The 18,601-nt window shown below is 45.3% G+C and overlaps 1 protein-coding gene across 1 annotated transcript in view; it reads right to left on the reverse strand.

Annotated features, from left to right (window-relative positions):
• Nucleotides 1-18,601, reverse strand: part of PHLPP1 (PH domain and leucine rich repeat protein phosphatase 1) — a 174,914-nt gene that overhangs the window by 31,344 nt on the left and 124,969 nt on the right. Inside the window, exons 5-9 of the mRNA XM_028524403.2 lie at nt 12,883-13,029; nt 12,036-12,266; nt 6,346-6,548; nt 4,550-4,610; nt 2,230-2,325 (exon numbers count right to left, since the gene is read on the reverse strand). Of these exons, the coding sequence (XP_028380204.1) occupies nt 2,230-2,325; nt 4,550-4,610; nt 6,346-6,548; nt 12,036-12,266; nt 12,883-13,029 (738 nt within the window). The remainder of the gene's footprint in view (nt 1-2,229; nt 2,326-4,549; nt 4,611-6,345; nt 6,549-12,035; nt 12,267-12,882; nt 13,030-18,601) is intronic.

Raw genomic sequence — 18,601 nt, forward strand, 5'->3', positions numbered from 1 at the left:
AATACCAGTCACCCTGCATTTATTATTTAATTGTTGGTATGTGCACACAGTATGTGTGCTGCAGCCCGCAGTGACAGGGAGGCCTTGGGCCCCACTGTGCCGTGTCCGGGGCACTGGGGAGACCGGAGTGGCGAACGGCACAGAGAAAACGGAAAAGCAGACAAGCAAGAACTTTTTCATCCAATCGCTTTCCTATTTAGCAGTAGCCTGTATTCCTCTTTGCTGTTTGTCCCCTGAGCGTCCCCCACCCCCCACACAACGCTGGCACAGGGCACATCCCCAGGCCTTCCGCTGATAATGGCGATGGGCTGCACGCACTGTGTCACCAAAACGCGCGGTCAGTGTACCCTGGACTTACAGTTATAACAGATGTATGGCTGAGAAGGTCAAATGAGCTGAGCTTTCTACGGACTGAAAATGTAAACCCAGACCTTCTTTATGAGAACCACATTCTGACAGTGTCAGCCAACAGGAATCTAATGTGGGCCACATATGTAATTTAAAATTAAAGGTGAAAAGAAACAGGTAAATTAATTCTTCCAGTACTTTTAATTTGACCCAACAGACTCAAAATATTATTTTAACATGTAATTAACATACAGCATTACTGAGCTATTTTGCATCCAGTGTATATTTTCGACTTCAGCACTTCTCAATTAGGACTAACCACATTTCAATTGCTCAACAGACCCTTGGCTAATGGCTAGCAGCTACCATATCAAACAGCTGAACTCCAACACATTTATTAGGCTGACCGAGCATGTGTAGTTCATGGCCTTTGTTCTTTACAGGAGAACAGAGGAACATCGGCCGTGTGCCTTTAAAGATCATGCACCAAAAGTAAAACTTCACTCCAAAATAGTGACATATTTCTACAGTATTCCCACTGGTATTTTGAGTAATAAGCACAGCCTGAAACAACTGGCTCCCTTTGCCCAATGGCTGGCTGAGAACGGTGCGAACAGCTAGACCTGAGTCATGGCAGCCAACAGTCACAAGTGGCTATTTACATTTAAATTAATGAAGATTAAATAACAGTTAAAATGTAGTTCCTTAGTCACAACAGCCACATTTCAAGTGCCCAAAAGTCATGTCTGACCAGCGGACCCCCCTGGACAGCACAGGTACGGAACATTCCAATCATCACAGGAAGTCCCATGGGCTGGGCACAGGGATGGACCACTCTTCTGGTCACCACCTTCAGGGCTGGTCACTAACAGTCCAAAACCACTCTGTGTCACAACCAACGTGAAGACGTCTGCATCTGTGGATATTAGACGTCATCATACGGCTGATTTAGAAATCTCGGCATTAAAGTACAACTTATGGAATAAAAGAAGAATCCAGTTTGCTCTTTCTAGGTTTAATGATCTAATAATCTCCGCCCCCCTCCCAAAGTTATGCTCAAGGAAAACCAAATACTATTTGTGGTTAAGGCAGACACGTCAAGTTAATGGGCCAGAGGGGAGGATTTGGAAGGAATTAAGGTGACAGAGGCAAACCGATCACACTGAACATTTCTTTTGGTTTATTTAAAAATTTCCACCAGGAACCGCCCCCTCCATGAACCTGAAAAGTCTAGCGGAGGGTCAAAGCCTCCTGTCACTCCTCACTGCAGGAGGAAAGTCTGTCACTTGAGGACGCCGCATGAGCGAAAGATACTAAATATTAGGTTTAAAAAAACTCTTTTAAAAAATTTATTTATGTTTTTTCATCCTTACCCAAGGACGTTCTCCCATTGCTTTCTAGAGAGACAGGAAGAGAGAAACCCACCCAGACTGGGATCGCACATGCCTGGACCCGGGACCTTGTGTGCAGACCAGAGACCGAACCTGCAACCCAGGTATGTGCCCTGACTGGGAACCGAACCTGCAACCTTCTGGTCATGGGACAACACTCCAACCGAATGAGTCGCACTGGCCAGAGCTAAAAAAGCTTTTTGGGGAGAGGTGGAGGATGCCACTGGGGGGGATAAATGGTGATGAAAGGAGACCTGACTTGGGGTGGCGAACACACAACACAGTGTACAGAGGCCGTGTTGTGGAGCTGTGTACTCAAAACTGTATAATTTTGTTATCCACGGTCACCCCAATAAATTCAATAAAAAGGAAAAAAACACATACATGTAATACTTTTAGAGGTTCCTGATAACAAGTTCAACATTGAATCATCAATTTTTATGACTGCTTATCGAATCTGAGGTTCTCTAACTTGGTCTGTAATACTCACCGTGCAGGAAGTTCACATATTTGATTATGGCCAATATCCAAAACTTCTAGCTTTCGGCTTTCACACACCCACTCAGGCACATTTTCCAAGCGGTTCCTAAATGTAAGAATACACAATTTTTTCTTTGATTGGAATGTGGCCTAAAATATAGTTTGAAACTCAAAATAATTACACAGAATTAATAGACCCTCAATGAAATCCCAAAATACAGTGAATATAAGTCAAAAGCATACGTGCATTCACTTTACCATAGAAGTAAGATATTGGTAAGGAATAAGAAGTAAAGAAAAGGTGGGAAAGGACAGAGTTACATCGTCTCCACAGTCTTTTTTTGTTTCTAAGTCTGGCTTCCAGAACTGCCACCCTAAAAAGTCTGTAAACCCACAAGCGTTTAGGGAAAGGAGGTCTTATATTGGAAACAAACAAACAAACAAACAAGCATACACCTCCAGTTAAGTCAAACAGTCAAATGGCATAAAATAACCTGATTTTCCAGTTTGCATTAAGACCGAAATAATTCCCAGCCCCAGTGGGCACCGTGCAAGCACAGCCACAGAGAAGTGGGGGAAACGGCGGCAGAGCAAAGGCACACTGGTCCTTACGGCTCAGAATTCATTATCCGAAAACAGTTACGGAGGTGTGAGGTGGCCACTGGAATTACCAGAAATGAGTGAACTGAACTAATTGTGACTGTAATTATTACATGAATTGGCCCCTTCTTACACAAATCTACTATATTTGAATGTCTCCCTAATCATAGGTGTTTAGCCTCTTATCTTTCTTTTAAAGATGTAAAATGACCAGGCACAAAGAATCTAAAATGGTATGTAATATGTTACGACTATAATTCTTTAAAAACAGATGAACAATTCTGTAAAAATATAATGCTTGGGATGAGAATATTAGAGCAAAAGTGAAAATAGTTATAATATTAGGATGGGAGCATCATGTGTGATTTAAAATTCATGCTCTTCACTATCATATTGACTTTTCAATGAAAAAACAATACACAATTTTCTGCTTAGTGTCCATACAGGCACAAACAGTTCTGGATTTGGAACCCTAAAGACTGCTATGCTTATTGATTTCATTTTATAGTGATTAACCCCTAACACATCTCGGTAAGACAGGGGAATGAAAGTACCTCTCACTATAAGCGACCTCAGTGTTGCAATAAAAGTCCTGTGAGTGCGGAACTGAACCTGAGAACCTCACAGTGACTCCTAAATACATGACAGAGCCACCAGCCAATGACATATGACAAATAAAGGGAAAGTAAATTCACTCTGTGGCCAATGCTCCAGCACTGTTCTTACTTTAAAAACTGAAGATAACAACCAAGGCCAATAGGAAAACAACTCCATCAGGTAACATCTGACTCAAGCACATTAAACATCGTCTGACATGAATTCAGCAGGGAGCGCGTGAAGCACTCCTCATAAAGGATTTTATAATGTAACTGTAATAATTCTCACAATAGCTAAAGTCTGACATTCTTACATAATTATGACTGAGAATATTATTAACGCATCTGATTCACACCCTGAGATGCGTTCACAGTGGCACTTTGAGGGAACCCCATCCTCCCAAGTACTGTGGCTGTTCAGAAAATTGGGGGTATTTCATTTGGAAGCACATTAAAAGTCTGAGTTTTCAGTGTGAGTGTGTTAAGATTATTAAAGTTTAACTCATGCGAATACACGCTTTGTGTCTTCGGGAGAAGTCTACCATAGTGTGTGTGGAAACTGGCACGACTCGGCCGCACTACAGCGGTGAGTCTGCAGGAAAGAGGAGACGGCCGGCTGTTCACGAAAGAGCTGAGAAAGGGGAGCAGGCTGTGTGGGAATCCTCACCAAGCTTAACTTCGGTGAGCTCGGTGGCTGCTTTCCCAGGGTTCTTAGCTGGGAGATACATGTACCAAATAACAAAGGGGAAGAGGGAAAATCAAAGAAACACAGCACAATATTTGTTAATGAAACCAACACCATGTCAGGGGAAGACACGACAATGCGGTTAATATAGTTCAAGAACTACGGAGCCTTCCAGCCACATGACCCCCAGCCCACTGATCTCCCAAACTCAAGCCTGGTGTTCAAACTGGTGTCCACGCCAACACAACACCTTCTGTTTGAGCTACAGCAAACAAGTGCAGAGTTTTAACTGACAGATACTCATGCACATTTTCAGAGGGCAAGTTAAAACCACTGAATTTATATACTTCAAAGTACAGAACATGTTCTTTACGCCTGTGCTCACTCAGAATTCTCTAATAAGCAATTTTCAGGCAGACGGCAGAGCACCCGAGGACGCGGCTTCTTACCTGGAAACGTCCACGTAGGACAGGTAATTTGGAACTGGGTAAACATCAAGTTGAACAAGTTCTAGAAGGCGGAAAAAAACCCACAAAAGCATTACCATTCAAGAGACACAGAGACGGGGGGTGTGTGTGTGTGTGTGTGTGTGTGTGCAGAACATCGTCACTGGGCCGCGCTCCCCGCTGCCTGTTTAGGTTGGGAGGCACAATACACCCATCTGTTCTCCTCCGCAACTACAGGCAAGGACACAGAACTTCCAATTCAATCACGAGGTCTTACTCCGAGTTGAAAATAAATCACTTGTTCTACTTTCCCACCTCTTTCCCATCCACTTATTGCGGCTCTCTCCTTGTTAGGCATGCTAAATTTTACCTGGGAGGTGAACTATATAAATACTGTTTTCTTTAAAACATTCAGTGTTCCTTCCAACAAAACCAGATGCAACCTGGCTTTTGCCTTCTTCACTCTACTGAAACAGCACTCCCGAGGGCCGGGATGACTCTTTCTACTCAAATCTGGGAACCCGTCCCCAAAACTGGATAAAACAGGACACCACGGCCCACCGAGGGCTTTGTCTCTGGGACAGAGCAGTCTCTAATCACAGAGTCGGGTCCTACCCGGTTGCCCACTCTGGCACCGGCCACCCAGGAGGGTGTGTAAGTCTGCTGTTGCCACATTCTTTTTTCCAGTTACCTCACTTCCACGGTTTCAGGTGTCACCTCGGAGTCCCAAATCAACACCTGCACTCCTGATGGCAAATCATCAGCTTCCGTGAAGACCGTTACAATGACCTGGATCTGGCGGGGAGTGGGGCGGCCCCACTCTGCTCCCACGAATGCACTGTGCACACTACTGTCATGTGAACAGGCTTTTTGTATCACGTCTGCCACACACCTCCTCAAAACTCCAAGCCATGCATCCCATCATTACTTCTTACTACTCCCTGCCCCAACCCCAGCCAGCACCTGCAGTTCAGAATCCCTGTCTTCCTCCACCTGCCAAGCAAGCATTCTGAGTCTTTCTTTCCAACGCCTGTGTTGTGCCAGCCCATGGCTGTCCAAACCTGTGACCCTTCGGGGACCTACAGCTATTTAAGCTTTGGCTTATTTCTCCAGGGAGATGGCAGTAAACTCGTTTTTCAGAAATCCCTCACCCTTCAGAACCCAAACACTGCACTATGCACAAAACAGCTGCTTGTTTAACATCTGTTTAGCTTGGGAATACTTTCCACTCATGCCGGCAGGAGCTCCACCCTCACAGTAGCAAACATGCCCATATCAGAATGGCCGTGATTTCCAAGTTCTACGACAGGGAGCTTAACAAATGAGTAAGACTCGTGCTTCGTGGCGTCCCCGTGGGGCTGTGAGTGGGGTTCTCTCGAGGTGAGCGCCTTCATTGGCGGAGCAGGACATCTGAGGCCCTGAATGGGATCCAGGATGGATCCTCTCACTTTCACGCTCCAGGGTCCGATCAAGGTTCCAGGCTGACTGTTCCTAACAAGGCAGCCCAAGAATCAGTTCGCCCTTCCTACACTCCCCTTTCAAGCAGAGGCTCCCAGTCAAAAGTGGGAGTAACTTCTCTCAGTAATCGCGACATGAGAAAAATGAGTTAGGAACTATAAACCCCCCTTTTGATCCCTTTAGGTAGCAAACCAGAACTCTTCTTCTATGATTTTTATCTTAGCAGAACGTGGCACACTTTCCTAAACGAGGAAAGAACTGTCACAGCCCAGCGGAGACGATGGCACCGCGTGAGCTCTCGGAGCCAGGCACGCCGCTCTGCCGCGGTCTCCGTCACATACCGTTGGAAGAGGCGTAGAGGGCTTTTAGGAAATAGCCACAGACGTTCAGTGTCACCAGCTGATTCCTTTCACAGTGTAGAACTTCGATGTTGTTGAAGACCATAGCATCCAGGTCGCCGAGCTTGTTGTCGCGCAGATCAAGCTGAGTGACGTGCTGGAGAAAGTCCACCTCGTCTGCTATCAGCTTCCTAATTCTGTTCAGTCTGGAGAGAAAAAGGACACAAAAAGAGGCTACAATTAACTGCATAAACAGCTGCACCCTAACATGGTGAGATACGGAGAAGGGACTCACGTCTCACTGCGTTCCAGTCCGGCGTGGCTTCTTCAATCTCACCCTCCGGCCTTCCCTAACGGGTCAGATTCTCTGGCTATTTTTAGCTACAACCCCTAAGCCTGGAGGAGAAGCGTGTGTATTGATTTTACCTGAGTTCATTTGAAGAGGGAAAAAAATCCATTTACACATTTAATTTCAAGGAATATGGTCGAAAGAATACAAGAAGCACTATTTATGGAAGGAGAGAGGGTAAGCAGGCAGGCAGATGTGTGGCCACGAAGGACAGAATTAAATGGTAAACTTGGAAAGAAAAATAGCAAATGGTAGCTGCATATGCACCAGAGGTAGGAATGTAAGTATCTGGATTTTCAACAGGCTCAGCACCCAGAACTGTTTATCTCTATCTTTAAAATATTGCCTGAAAGAGCAATGTGCAGAAAATACTAACATCTGGCATCTAGGGCGTACTGAGAAATTATAAAATGAAGGATGTCGATGGGCAGCAACAAGTCTAGGTAGCTACGAGGCTGGCGCTACTGTAGAGGGGCTGCCAAGAAGACAAGTAAGTAGGAACAGGGACTAGAAACCAATACAACAAAGACATATTTAGCTTCCGAGGGGAGAAAAATAAATGAAAACCTCAACTCCCAGTTGGCTAGGCTACGCCCAACTTCTTTACAAACAATAAGAACGCTCTACTTCTCATTACAAAGCCAACGAAATGCTGAGACCATGCACTTGGGTTATAAGGACATTAATAGAAAAGCTGGAGCTTAGGAAAAAGCCAAACGTTCTGTTATGTATTTCTGACCTTTCAAAACTAAAATAAAATGATGGTAACTGAATTATTAATAGCAACAGCAGAAAGCCATTAACACACCAGGATGAGTGACAACAAAGGGCTGGTTCTCGTCAACCCGCAAGTATGGCAAACGGCCTCTCCGCATGTCCCCAAGAGGATCTTCTGGCTCCTTTTCTCTTTTATTACAGGTTGTAAGATTAAAAAACTGGCCTCAACCCAGCTCTCTGACTATTTCCAAATGCTCACTTGATTCTAGAAAATGTATGCACGATAAAAAGAAAAATCAGGTATTATTTGGGATATAAAAGACTGCAAGAATTGAAAGCATGTCTCATGTCCTCCCTATTCTACACTTTATATGGGCTTCGTAATGTGGCATTATCATCGTCATTTGAAACTGCTACCCCCACAACTTCATTGTACTAACACTAAAATAATTCAAGGGTTGGTTTACTGAGACCAAACAAAACTATAATGAAAAGGAAGTTAATATTTCCACTGTTTGGTTTACGTTGCCAAGTCTTACCAGGATTCAAATATCAAAAGTTTTTAGGCTCACACAATAATACAACTATTTAGGATGAACTTTTAAAGACACAAAATATGGTTCAAGTTTCCTTCCAATGATTCCCTCAATTAACACAGCCATTCTGTCATTTTCATAAATACTGATTGAGCATCACTCTGCAACAGGGAAAGGCTACGGTGACAATGGTGACAACGCCCGATGGCTTTGACTTGTAAGTAATTAATAAAACAAGGTGTTTTTCTGTAGATTTTGAAATTTCATGAGGAAAAATCACAGAGGCTTTCATACATAAAGTATACGGACTCCGCGTAAGTGATGAGTGCCATATAAACGCTGTAAGAAACACAGAAACCGGTGAAAAAAGATGCGATGGGAGAGGACACGTCTCAGCTGAGTCCAGCGCAGGCAGAACTGGAAGGACATACACGGGAGAAGAAAACCGTCCTGAGGAAGCAGCCGGACGGCCGCTGGACCCAAGGGAAGGGCACACACGAGCACATGCATGGCCAGGGCAGGGTGTGTGAGAGAACATGGCTCCCCCAGGGCTCATCAACCAGTACTTATCAAGTACTTATCACCTAACACTGGGGGGTCAAGGATCAATACCAGCAGTGCTTCCCAGGTCATCTATGGTGAAGGACCCACTTTCTAAACTTCCGGCATCACAGACTGGCATGCAGTCCCACTGCACATGACAGCACACGGGTCACACCACAAGCGGGTCACCACGCCGCTTCCCCTGTACAGTGAGATTTCTACTTTCATGAGCCCACTTGGATAGTGTGGCAATGCAGAACCACTGTTTCTAAAATATTAAGTCTCAAATTCTACGCATATCTTGCTGTGCAAAAGGGGCGAACAGTCGGCCTGCCTGCACAGGACGGAGGACCACACTTGGCGCAGCTCTGAGCAGGAGCCTCCTCATCAGGGAACTCGCAGCCCACTGAGCGCAAACCAGGCAGGAGAGCTTGAACGGCCCGGCTGGAGAACCGAAGGCTCTGAGCAAGACTGCGCTCGCTGGGGAGGTGGCGTGAGGCATCAGATGGCTCCGCCAGGAGGCCAGGGCAGCAGTGAGAAGGAAAAGGAAGGGGCTAGGGGAGAAACTACCGTGCAAGGAGAGCTGATAGAATCTGGCGGGGAACGGGAACCAGCGTGGAAGTTCTGTGTTGAGCAACCAACGAAGGGGCGCTGCTGTCGGCAGACAGGAGCCCGGGGGAAGCGCTGGCTGAATGACGAGAGAAACTGAACACATACCCGGTTAGGTGTGTCCGTAGGGAGAACCAAGGTGAATTTATTCAGTTTGCAGTTGAAGTAGAATTAGCTCCGAGAGGAGAAGTAAGAGTTAGGGAAATGATGAACCAGGAGATGAGAGGTGAGTGATGACGCCCGAGTACAGGCCTCCTTAGACAGAAAACGGAACGAGAAGTGATGGCGGCGAGGGACGTGGGTAACACCCGCATTCGGAACAGAGACGAGATGGAGGAATTATTAATAGCGCCACAGGAGAAACAACATCAGCCTCAGAGGACAGCAGCACAAGAGAAAGACCAAGGTTAAGGTCCCAGGCAGCTGGGTCAGTTGGCTAGAGTGTTGTCCCCATTCTCCAAGGTTGCAGGTTCGATCCCTGGTCAGGGTACACAGAAAATCAACCAAGGGGAAAAAAAAAAAAAAAATATATATATATATATATATATATATGGAACAACAAGTTGATGTTTCTCTTTCTCCCTGTTCCTCTTCTCTCTCTTTCAAATCAATAAGTAAAAGATGTTTTAAAAGATGTAAAGAAAAGTGATCACTTTTAATCTGATGTAACATTTCTATCTAAAGGAACAAAAAGATGAATGAATACAATTTGCCCTTTGCTTACAGAAACTACGTGAAACTTCTTTTAATTTATTCCTATTAAGGCAGAATTATAAGTTAATCTGACCGATTTCCTCTCCTCAGGTCAGTGGCCTCATGGGAAGCAGTTATCTATTCAAGATCACTCAACGTTTACAGAGTGTCCAAAGAATATTCTGGCACTTAAATATCCTGTAACTGATCTAATCTAAAAAGACCTAATTAAGTCCCGGCTGGCGTAGCTCAGTGGATTGAGCGCGGACTGTGAACCAAAGTGTCACAGGTTTGATTCCCAGTCAGGGCACATGCCTGGGTTGCAGGCCATGACCCCCAGCAACCGCACATTAATGTTTCTCTCTCTCTCTCTCTGTCTCCCTCCCTTCCCTCTCTAAAAATAAATAAATAATTTTTAAAAAGACCTAATTAAAACTAGAAGTCTGAAGAATTTATAAAGCTCTCAATAAGAACAGTTACTTCTAGACATACTAGACTGGTCTTATTGGTAAGCTAATTCAGATCAAGAAAAATGATTATTTTATTATATGTACCAACCAAGGAACTCAGAAATCCTCTCATGCTTGTTCGTGAAGTCAGCAGGACCACTATTATACTGCTGGGTGGCTGAATAAAAAAAGTCTTAAAATCTTGAATATGAAGGTTTTTTTTAAAATCCAAGTGACTCAGAGGCAAGTAACATTAACCATTTAGAAAGAAAGTTAGTAAGACAAAGTGTTCTGTTCTCTCACTTGTCAATTCCAAACATTCTCAAAGTCATGTACATTATTATGACCATCGTATTCCCTGAATTAAGAATCCTGGTCTGCAAACTTGCTATCCCTTTCCCAGGAATGACAGGCTTGATTCCTTTGGTCTGAGGAATGAACCCAAGCGGGGTGTGAGACAGGAAGGACTGGGTTTCCTAGGCCAGACCACGTGAATGGAGCAGCAAAGACAACAAAAGACGGTGCTCCTTTACCCTGGCACAACTCGACAGGTCTGCGTGAGGGTCTGGGCTACGGCCAGACAGAGCTGTGGGCGGTAAAGCATGGAGAGAACCACCTCTGACAAACAGAAAGGTGTCGACAGCCAAGAATGACAGGGTCCGTGAGTGGCGAAGCAGCCCCAATCCGGTAACGAGAATAACACAATCACACTTGCTGGGAGGGTGAAGTGGTAACTCAACTCTTCCCAAAACGCCATGAATTAGGTTCTATTAGCTGTAATTTGGAGAGGAGAACACAGTTGCAGAGAGACACTAAATATCTCACCCAAGACTGAACAGAGCTATCACGTGGTCATAAACCCGAGCTAGTGGGGAAGCGGGTTTGGGTGAAAAGGTTTCGACCTGGGCAAGTCAGTAGTAAAACCTAGGCCCCACGGTTGTTTTTGCAGTAGTTCGATCCCAGGGTAGGCTTTCATTCTTCCTTGAAATAGAGAAATTTCGAAGAGCTTTCTCCTTGTATACTGGTCCTTCCTGCACTGGAAACCAGAACTGAACCTCACATACTAAGAGATGATTCCTGGACATCTGTGATGTAGCAAGGACTGTGTTAGTGGTTTCCAGATGGAGTTCAGTATGATCGGGATTCAAACTAGAGGTTCCCTGCTCTTGCAGGGGGTGAGAGCGGAAGTCTTAGCCAAACTCGGGCCAAACAAGGGATTCTGAGTTCTATGTTTCTGTAAAGAGCAGTAAACTAGGCAGAACCACCTGGATGGAGAGAGAGATAATTAACTAACATAAATAAGTTACACAAAGAAAGAAACCTAATTTAATGGACATATTACATTCAGTTAGAGAAGCCAAGGAAGGAAAAGAAATTTGAGAAGGGAGAGATGCCCAGTGACGGTAACTGCCTCCAGTCCCAGGAAAGGAGGACCAAGAGAATCAGACCCACTCTGCTCTTAGCGACAGGGTTTCGTTTTCATAAACAACTCCCCCAGCGGCCTCCACCTATTCGTACGAATTAAAACTGGGTCCAAACCTACAACCCAAAGCCAAACCTTCGATGCATCTGGTCATTCATTAAGGAGAAATTTTTGGAAGCAAACACCAGGTGTGAACAAACCCCACCACTCATCACCACTCTTCCCTGTGGGCAGAAGTAGACACATGGGGCCCAGCAGCAACTGTGCAGCCCCATTCCCCTTGGCAGCGAAGTGTCGCCAAAAGGGCCACCATCTGGCCCCCAAATATAAGCCAGCCACTCCCACGGACATGCCTCTGGAAGACGGTTGGTTACCTTAGATCCACATGCTTCACGTGGGGCATTCTTCGCAAAGCCTGCAGCCTCAGGGTCTCCACGCTGTTCCCAGACATGCAGAGCTTGTCCACAGCCGTCAGCTTCTCCAGCACCTCGGGAATGTCCGCGAATTCATTGAAAGAAAGACCGAGATAGCTAAGCTGATGCATGTTCTCCAGCTCGGCAGGAAGGGTCTCCAGAAAGTTTCCATCCAACAAAAACGTCTGTAAGCTATTCGAGAAAATGTAAGAATTATAAAGAGAATGTGTACGTTTCTCATCTTTATTACCAACATACAAGTTCCATAAGTACAGATCATATTACTTAAAAAAAAAGTGCTTTCCTTTGTGAGACGAAGGGGGGCAGGCCTGAGGGAATATATATATATACCAGAGAGAAAAGATCAGAGATAAACATCTTAATCGCTTATTGAAAACAAAAATTATGACCAATTTTCCCAACTGGGACAGGCATAAATGGGAACAATGTGAGCTAATTGCAGCGTGAATGCCAGAGATGAAGTCAGCCCAAAATACCCCTCTTCCATTGTTATTTTTTAAAATGAACGTCTAAGTCTCAGAATTCAACATAACCCAGAAAATGAGCAAATAACCCCTCCTCCCGTGTTTAGACACACTCATCGGTAGGGATCTTCCGTTCTAAACAGGGATGCTCTAATTTTTAACAAGACACTCGGAAGTATGAAAGCTAACAAATGGACTCTACACAAGACCTTGGTTTGGGGCCAACACTTGTACGACCAGTGTACTAATCGCACGTGCTGTGGCCCCGGTGCAGCCCCCCACGGGTTCCGAGGGGCACTCCGCGGCGGGCTGCGAGTACGCACTTGTGCATGACTCCGACGGCGGCGGGGACGGCTCGGAGGGCGTTGCAGGACACGTTCAGCTCGGTCAGGGTTGGGATGTTGCAGACTGCTATTGGGAAGTCCCCTAAATGATTATTGGAAAGGTTAAGACTCTTCAACTTGGTGAACCTATTACAATAAAACAAAACAAAAGGAAAGAAAAGAGACAGATGTCATAGAGGCGTAAGTTCAGGCGGGTTGAGCACAGCTTTAGAGATAACCCAGCCCAGACTCCGATTCGTCTGAGGAGGAAACGGAGCCCTCGGAGGTTCAGCAAGCGGCAGAGCTAGAATGCAGAGCTTCGTACTCAAAGGCCAGTGTTTTACCTGAAATACCAATACTGTGGAGAAAAGAACAAAACCAAAAAAGCTTATCACTCTACAGCTGAATATTCGGGGAGGTGTCAGCTGCCGAGTACATTTTTTTAGCTTTACCTCGGCCACCTTAATCCACACGTGTGTATGGCAACAGAGAGGGAGGAAAAACCAGGCAGACCTGCTGAATGTCCGGGCCATCCCAGACACGTCAAACACTTTTCTGCTCCATTCTCTCTAACCCAAATGTGAAATTAAAACAAACAAAAGAACCACACTCTCTCTAAGGCGGGCAAATTTGTCGTCCCACGTTTAAGTGTCAGCCGTCACTGCTCAGGCCCCACGGAACAGGTGGTTCCAGGACCCCACAGCTCCTAGCCCGCTCCAAAGCTTCTCCTGCGTGCTTTCTCCTTCGCCGCCCCCTCCCCACCGCACGGTCAGGGAGCACCGTCTTCCTTGGGAGGCCTGTTACCGCTCTGTGAACAGCTCTCTCTGCCCCCTCGCCCACCGCACCCCAGCCCAGCACTTTCCCCTGTTTTATTTTTGTTTACGGCTCTTTCACTTTCTCACTTGTCCAATAATCGTTGAGTTTTACTTCTCTCCTGATGAGTTTTGCACTCCTATATTTGGCCCATTGCCAACTTCCGTATTTCTGCCTTGAGATGAGAGGCAGATGAGTCACCGCGCTGTGCTAATTACGTTAGAAACTGCCCATGCCCAACACCGGGCAGCACACGCTACGCCTAGACAGAGACATAATCCTAAAAATAAATCGAATGCAATCCAACCAGCATTTTAAAGAAACTGTCACATGGTCTATTTATTAAACTCTATAATGAAAGGCATTAAGCTTTGCTGTCAATAGCTACACAGAGTTTATTCTAAACAGAAAGCTGTTATGTGCCTATTTTACAGGTTGAAAGTGTTACCTTGATTTTTCATAATAGCCATTTTCTCAGAGGGCAGAGTGCAGACCCAATGGTATTTTAAAGAAAAAAAAAAACTTAAGAATTACTGCTAAACCTGAATAATCATTTTTTTAAGTTTGTTTCATATTTTACAATTTGATTCACTGGGCCTTCTTAAAACTAAGAATGCTTATCCTCAATTCTGATTGTCTGTGATCTACACAACGCTAGTGAGAATGACAAGATCTGTTATTCCTAGGGGAGGGGTTCTCAAAGTACTGCTGGGGGCCCCCAGAAGAGGTCCCTGAAAACTTTATAGGAGATTCCCAAGTCCAAACTTATTTCTGTAACACACTACGATGTCACTTGGCCTTTCTCACCCTCACTTTCATCAAGGTGTCCAGGGGAGAGTTCCAGATGCAACCTGCATTGCCATACCACACCTGATTGGACACTGAGACAGATGTGAGAACCGAACTACCTTCTGACACGCCAGACAGGAAAGATTTGTAAAAATACAAAATGACGACACTCTTCTCCCAATTTTAGTTTTAGAAAATAGCTGTTTTTTATAAATATATTTATGTTAATAAGAATGGGTTATTTTTCTAAATTACACTCAAGTACTTCTCAGTTTAAATTTCTGATCAGTAAATATAAACAGATTTGCTACTTAAAAGCTGCTTAGGGTCCTCAATTTTTGAGAAGGTAAAGGAGTTCTAAAATAGGCTTACCGGATACAATAGGACATCCGGTTGCATTTGAATTTCCAATACACAACCAAATAATTTTTTAGTATAAGTACATCCCAAATATTGTACACAACACACTTAAAAAGTATTTCATTTGTTTTTCTGAAATTCAAGGGTAACTGGGTACTGTTTTTTCCTCTCCAAAACTGGCAACTCTGTCCTGAAATAGATGAAACTGGTATTACAGTCCAAACGAAAAGAGCACGCTACTTTCTAGGCATGTTTCCCCATTTGGCAGGACTGGTCACAGTGTTAAAATATGCATGCAATTAAACCGAGCTTTAGGAAAAAGTTGCTCGAGGAAGGGCCAACACAAGACATTATCCAAGGCAGCAAGGTGTGAGGATGAAGAAAAAGTTCTACAGGAAGTAACCTGCCAGCGTCATCGGATCATAAATTCCTGACTGGGTAGGTGGCGGTGGGGACTCACACCCCAGGAAAGTAACTTCTTCAGTAAAGGTTTCTCTCTGCCTTCAGCCAGCCCTGCCCACTGCTGGTGACCATCTAGGTCAGCACAACGCTGACATGCCCACTTTTCAGGCCCCTCGCAGGCCTAGCCAGCCTGGAGAGAGCACGTAACACTGCTAACTTGCCTGTAATCCAAGCCCGACCTTCCTCTCGCCCACCTTCATGTTACCTGCCTTCCACTCCCTCCTTACGCACAGAAGAAACTGCAAACTGTTCTTCTCCAGAGCATCCAAGCCCTTTCTTCCCAGCACTGCCTGCCGTCAATTTGGCTCACAGAACCGCTTAGGGAAATTCTCCACAGGTCTGGACGTTTCTTACGTCTACAAGAACAAAGACTTTCCAGTAATTCCTCCAGATGGGAGATGGAAGCACGGCCTTTCAGAAAAGTGTCTGTCAACAACAGGGGGAGAAGGTGTATTCATCTATGCAAAGAGATTTACTAGGGCCACACGGCTCCTGAGAACAAAGGAAAGCAGTAGTGGGTTGAATGAGTAAAAGGCAGTTGACAAGCTTCAAGGGGAGAGGCAAGAGAAAAAAAATAGCAAACCCTTAACCAGTATCTTCCATTAGTTTTATGTATGTATCTTTTGTACTTTAAAGTGGCCACCAGCTTTCAATGTAAAGACAGGTGATTATTCTTTGCAGCAACTCAAGGACAAAAGCACGACCAGACCTTCCGGTGAGGAGAGCTGCCTGCAGTCCCAGGGGCCCAGCACCCTTACAGAACGGGGAGTCTGAGCCCCTTCCCCTAAGTCAGCTCTGCCAAGTTGGGGAACTGTGGGCACCTGTGGGCATGAGGGGGTCGCTGCTTACCTGAAGAGGGGCTAGTCCCAACTGGGATGTTCTCCAAGTATAAAACACACTCTGAATTTCAAAGACTTAGTACAAAAAGAATGCAAACTCTTAAGTTCTTAGAACTGATTATTTTGATCCATTGAATTTAAATAAGATACATTATTAAAATAAATTTCACCTGTTTTTTTTTTCTTACTTTTTGAATGTGGCTACCAGAAAAATTAAAATCACGTGGCTGCCATCGCATTTCCACTGGAGAAGCATTCGTAAGCAGGACCCTGGAACTCCGGACCCAAATGATATCGAATCTGTTTTCAGGGCTGGAGTGGGTGGGCCTCTTACCTGAGCCCATCCTACGGTAACAGACAGAGCTTGGACGTGTGAGCTGCACCCCACACCCCAGCAGGGTGAAGGATGGAGCTAGAAACGGAAAGAGGAGAGATTCGAGCCATTGGGTCCGCTCCCCCCACGCTGCCATGGCCAGTGTGGAATCCCAAGGGCTCTGCGGACTCTAAACTGAATCTGTGCTTTGGAGATGTGGGGGTTCAGGACAGGTCACCGGGAATGTGCCTCTAAGTTATGCTGATTGTTCTGCCCCTTCCTTAACTGCCCGGAAGAACCTGAGTTAGAGGCCTTGCTTATAATAAACGAGTATCCACGATAACATCTTTTGACTTCTCAGTAGAACAGGACAGACTTTTACTTACTAAGCATCTGCCCTTCTTCTCATCCTGTGACGACCCTTTGAAGCCCCCATTCACCTTACCTCATCACTAGCTCAGGATGTCGAATGGACCTATTTTTCTCTTTTTCCGAAAATCTCAATCACATGGGGTCCCCATACACGTGTGTATTCAAGTTGGTTATTTTCTCTTGCCACTCTGTCTCATTTCTCTTGGGTCAGACCAGCTATAAGAACCTTGAGGGCAGAAGAATTTCTTCCCCCTCCACACGAGTCATCAAAAAAGTGTATTTTTCAAGGCAGGAGGAGAGACTGCATTTTATTTAACAGTTTGTTAGCTCGATTACAACTTAGGTATTTAGATATATGGTATGGGGCCTCCATTTACACTCTCGCCCTAGACTGGTACATTTTAAGAGCTGATTCTGATTTAAAAGCGGTATCTTAAATTCCTGTCACTCCTCACCACATTCCCTACCTCCTCCTCGTATTCCTTCCAGTGAGGCCCCTCCCCCACACTCCTTCCAGAAGAGAACACGGTGTTCAGCAGACTTGTTTAGCAAACAAAGCATTACTGTTCCTTGAGAACTCAAGTTCTCCATCAGAACACACTAAAACTCAGCTGTTTTGGAAACTCGAACCCTTAGGCTCCTTCAAGTCCCACTTTTTCTTAGCAGATATGGAAAGCAGTCAGATGACGGGCATCTGCCAGTTCAGAGAAAGATAAGAGGGAAGGTCTTCCTAGAACCTACTGCCCTCAGGGCTGAAAGTGGATGAAACGGACGCCTGGAGGCAAGTTAGAGTTGGGAGCGAGATAAGAGAGGCAAAGGGGGAGTGGATGACTTTCCTCCCTTCACCTTCCTTCCAGAGGAATGCAGAGGAGAAAGCAAGGTGAGAACACACTCGGGAAAGAAAAGACCAGAGATCCTCACATCTCCTAAAAAAAGAAAAGACTTTCAGCTCTGTCCCGCAAACAGGTGAGCCAGATCAAATGTGCGCGGACCCAGATTCTAAAATAAAACCGGACAGCCTCAAAAAATGCACATTTGGTGAAATACTTTAAAATGTTTTATTTTAACTAATATTACAGTTTTGAATCCTTAAAACGGAATCCTTAAAATGAAGTTTCGTTACATTCACTCAGGCTACAGCCATTTCCTCACAGCTGGTCAGTGTAGGTAGGCGGAGCAGAACGAGAATATTGCCAGATTTAAGATCACTAAGAATTACTTCAGTGACAATGGCAGCAGCTCCAGTGGTCAGTGTAGCAATAACGAGGGACGGCTCTTTCCGGTGCTTTGGAGACTAAAAGAACAAGACAGCGCGGCTTGTTGTTGAAGAAGCACCCGTGACACAGGGACCTGCACACCCAGCACCAAGGCTGAAGAGAGTTACTTGGAGTGGGTATGGATCCTCCTCACGTCTCAGGGCTCTCGAACGTGAGACCCAAAGGGGCCTCTGAGATCATCTTCTTTCACGTCCCAAGCTAACAGATTAAAAAACCAGGCTCGGAGAAACTGTGTGACTTCCGCACACAACCTGAATCTCCCGCCTTTCTTGCCTGCTCTTCTTTTATTCCGTCTTATTAAGGAGTTTAGTGTAAACAGGTATCGATGACGAGTAATTCCAAGTCCCAGGTCAAAGAGGGGCCTCAGGGCGGTGTCTGGAAAGTACTCCTCACCCCTCTTTCCCACTCGAGTGGAGGATCTCTGGTGATGGAGGACAATGGATGTTTCGAGCACCGTGCACTCACATGCTCACACACGCTCACACACGCTCACA

Source organism: Phyllostomus discolor, chromosome 9 (genome assembly GCF_004126475.2).
Source record: "Phyllostomus discolor isolate MPI-MPIP mPhyDis1 chromosome 9, mPhyDis1.pri.v3, whole genome shotgun sequence".
Taxonomy (NCBI): Eukaryota; Metazoa; Chordata; class Mammalia; order Chiroptera; family Phyllostomidae; genus Phyllostomus; species Phyllostomus discolor.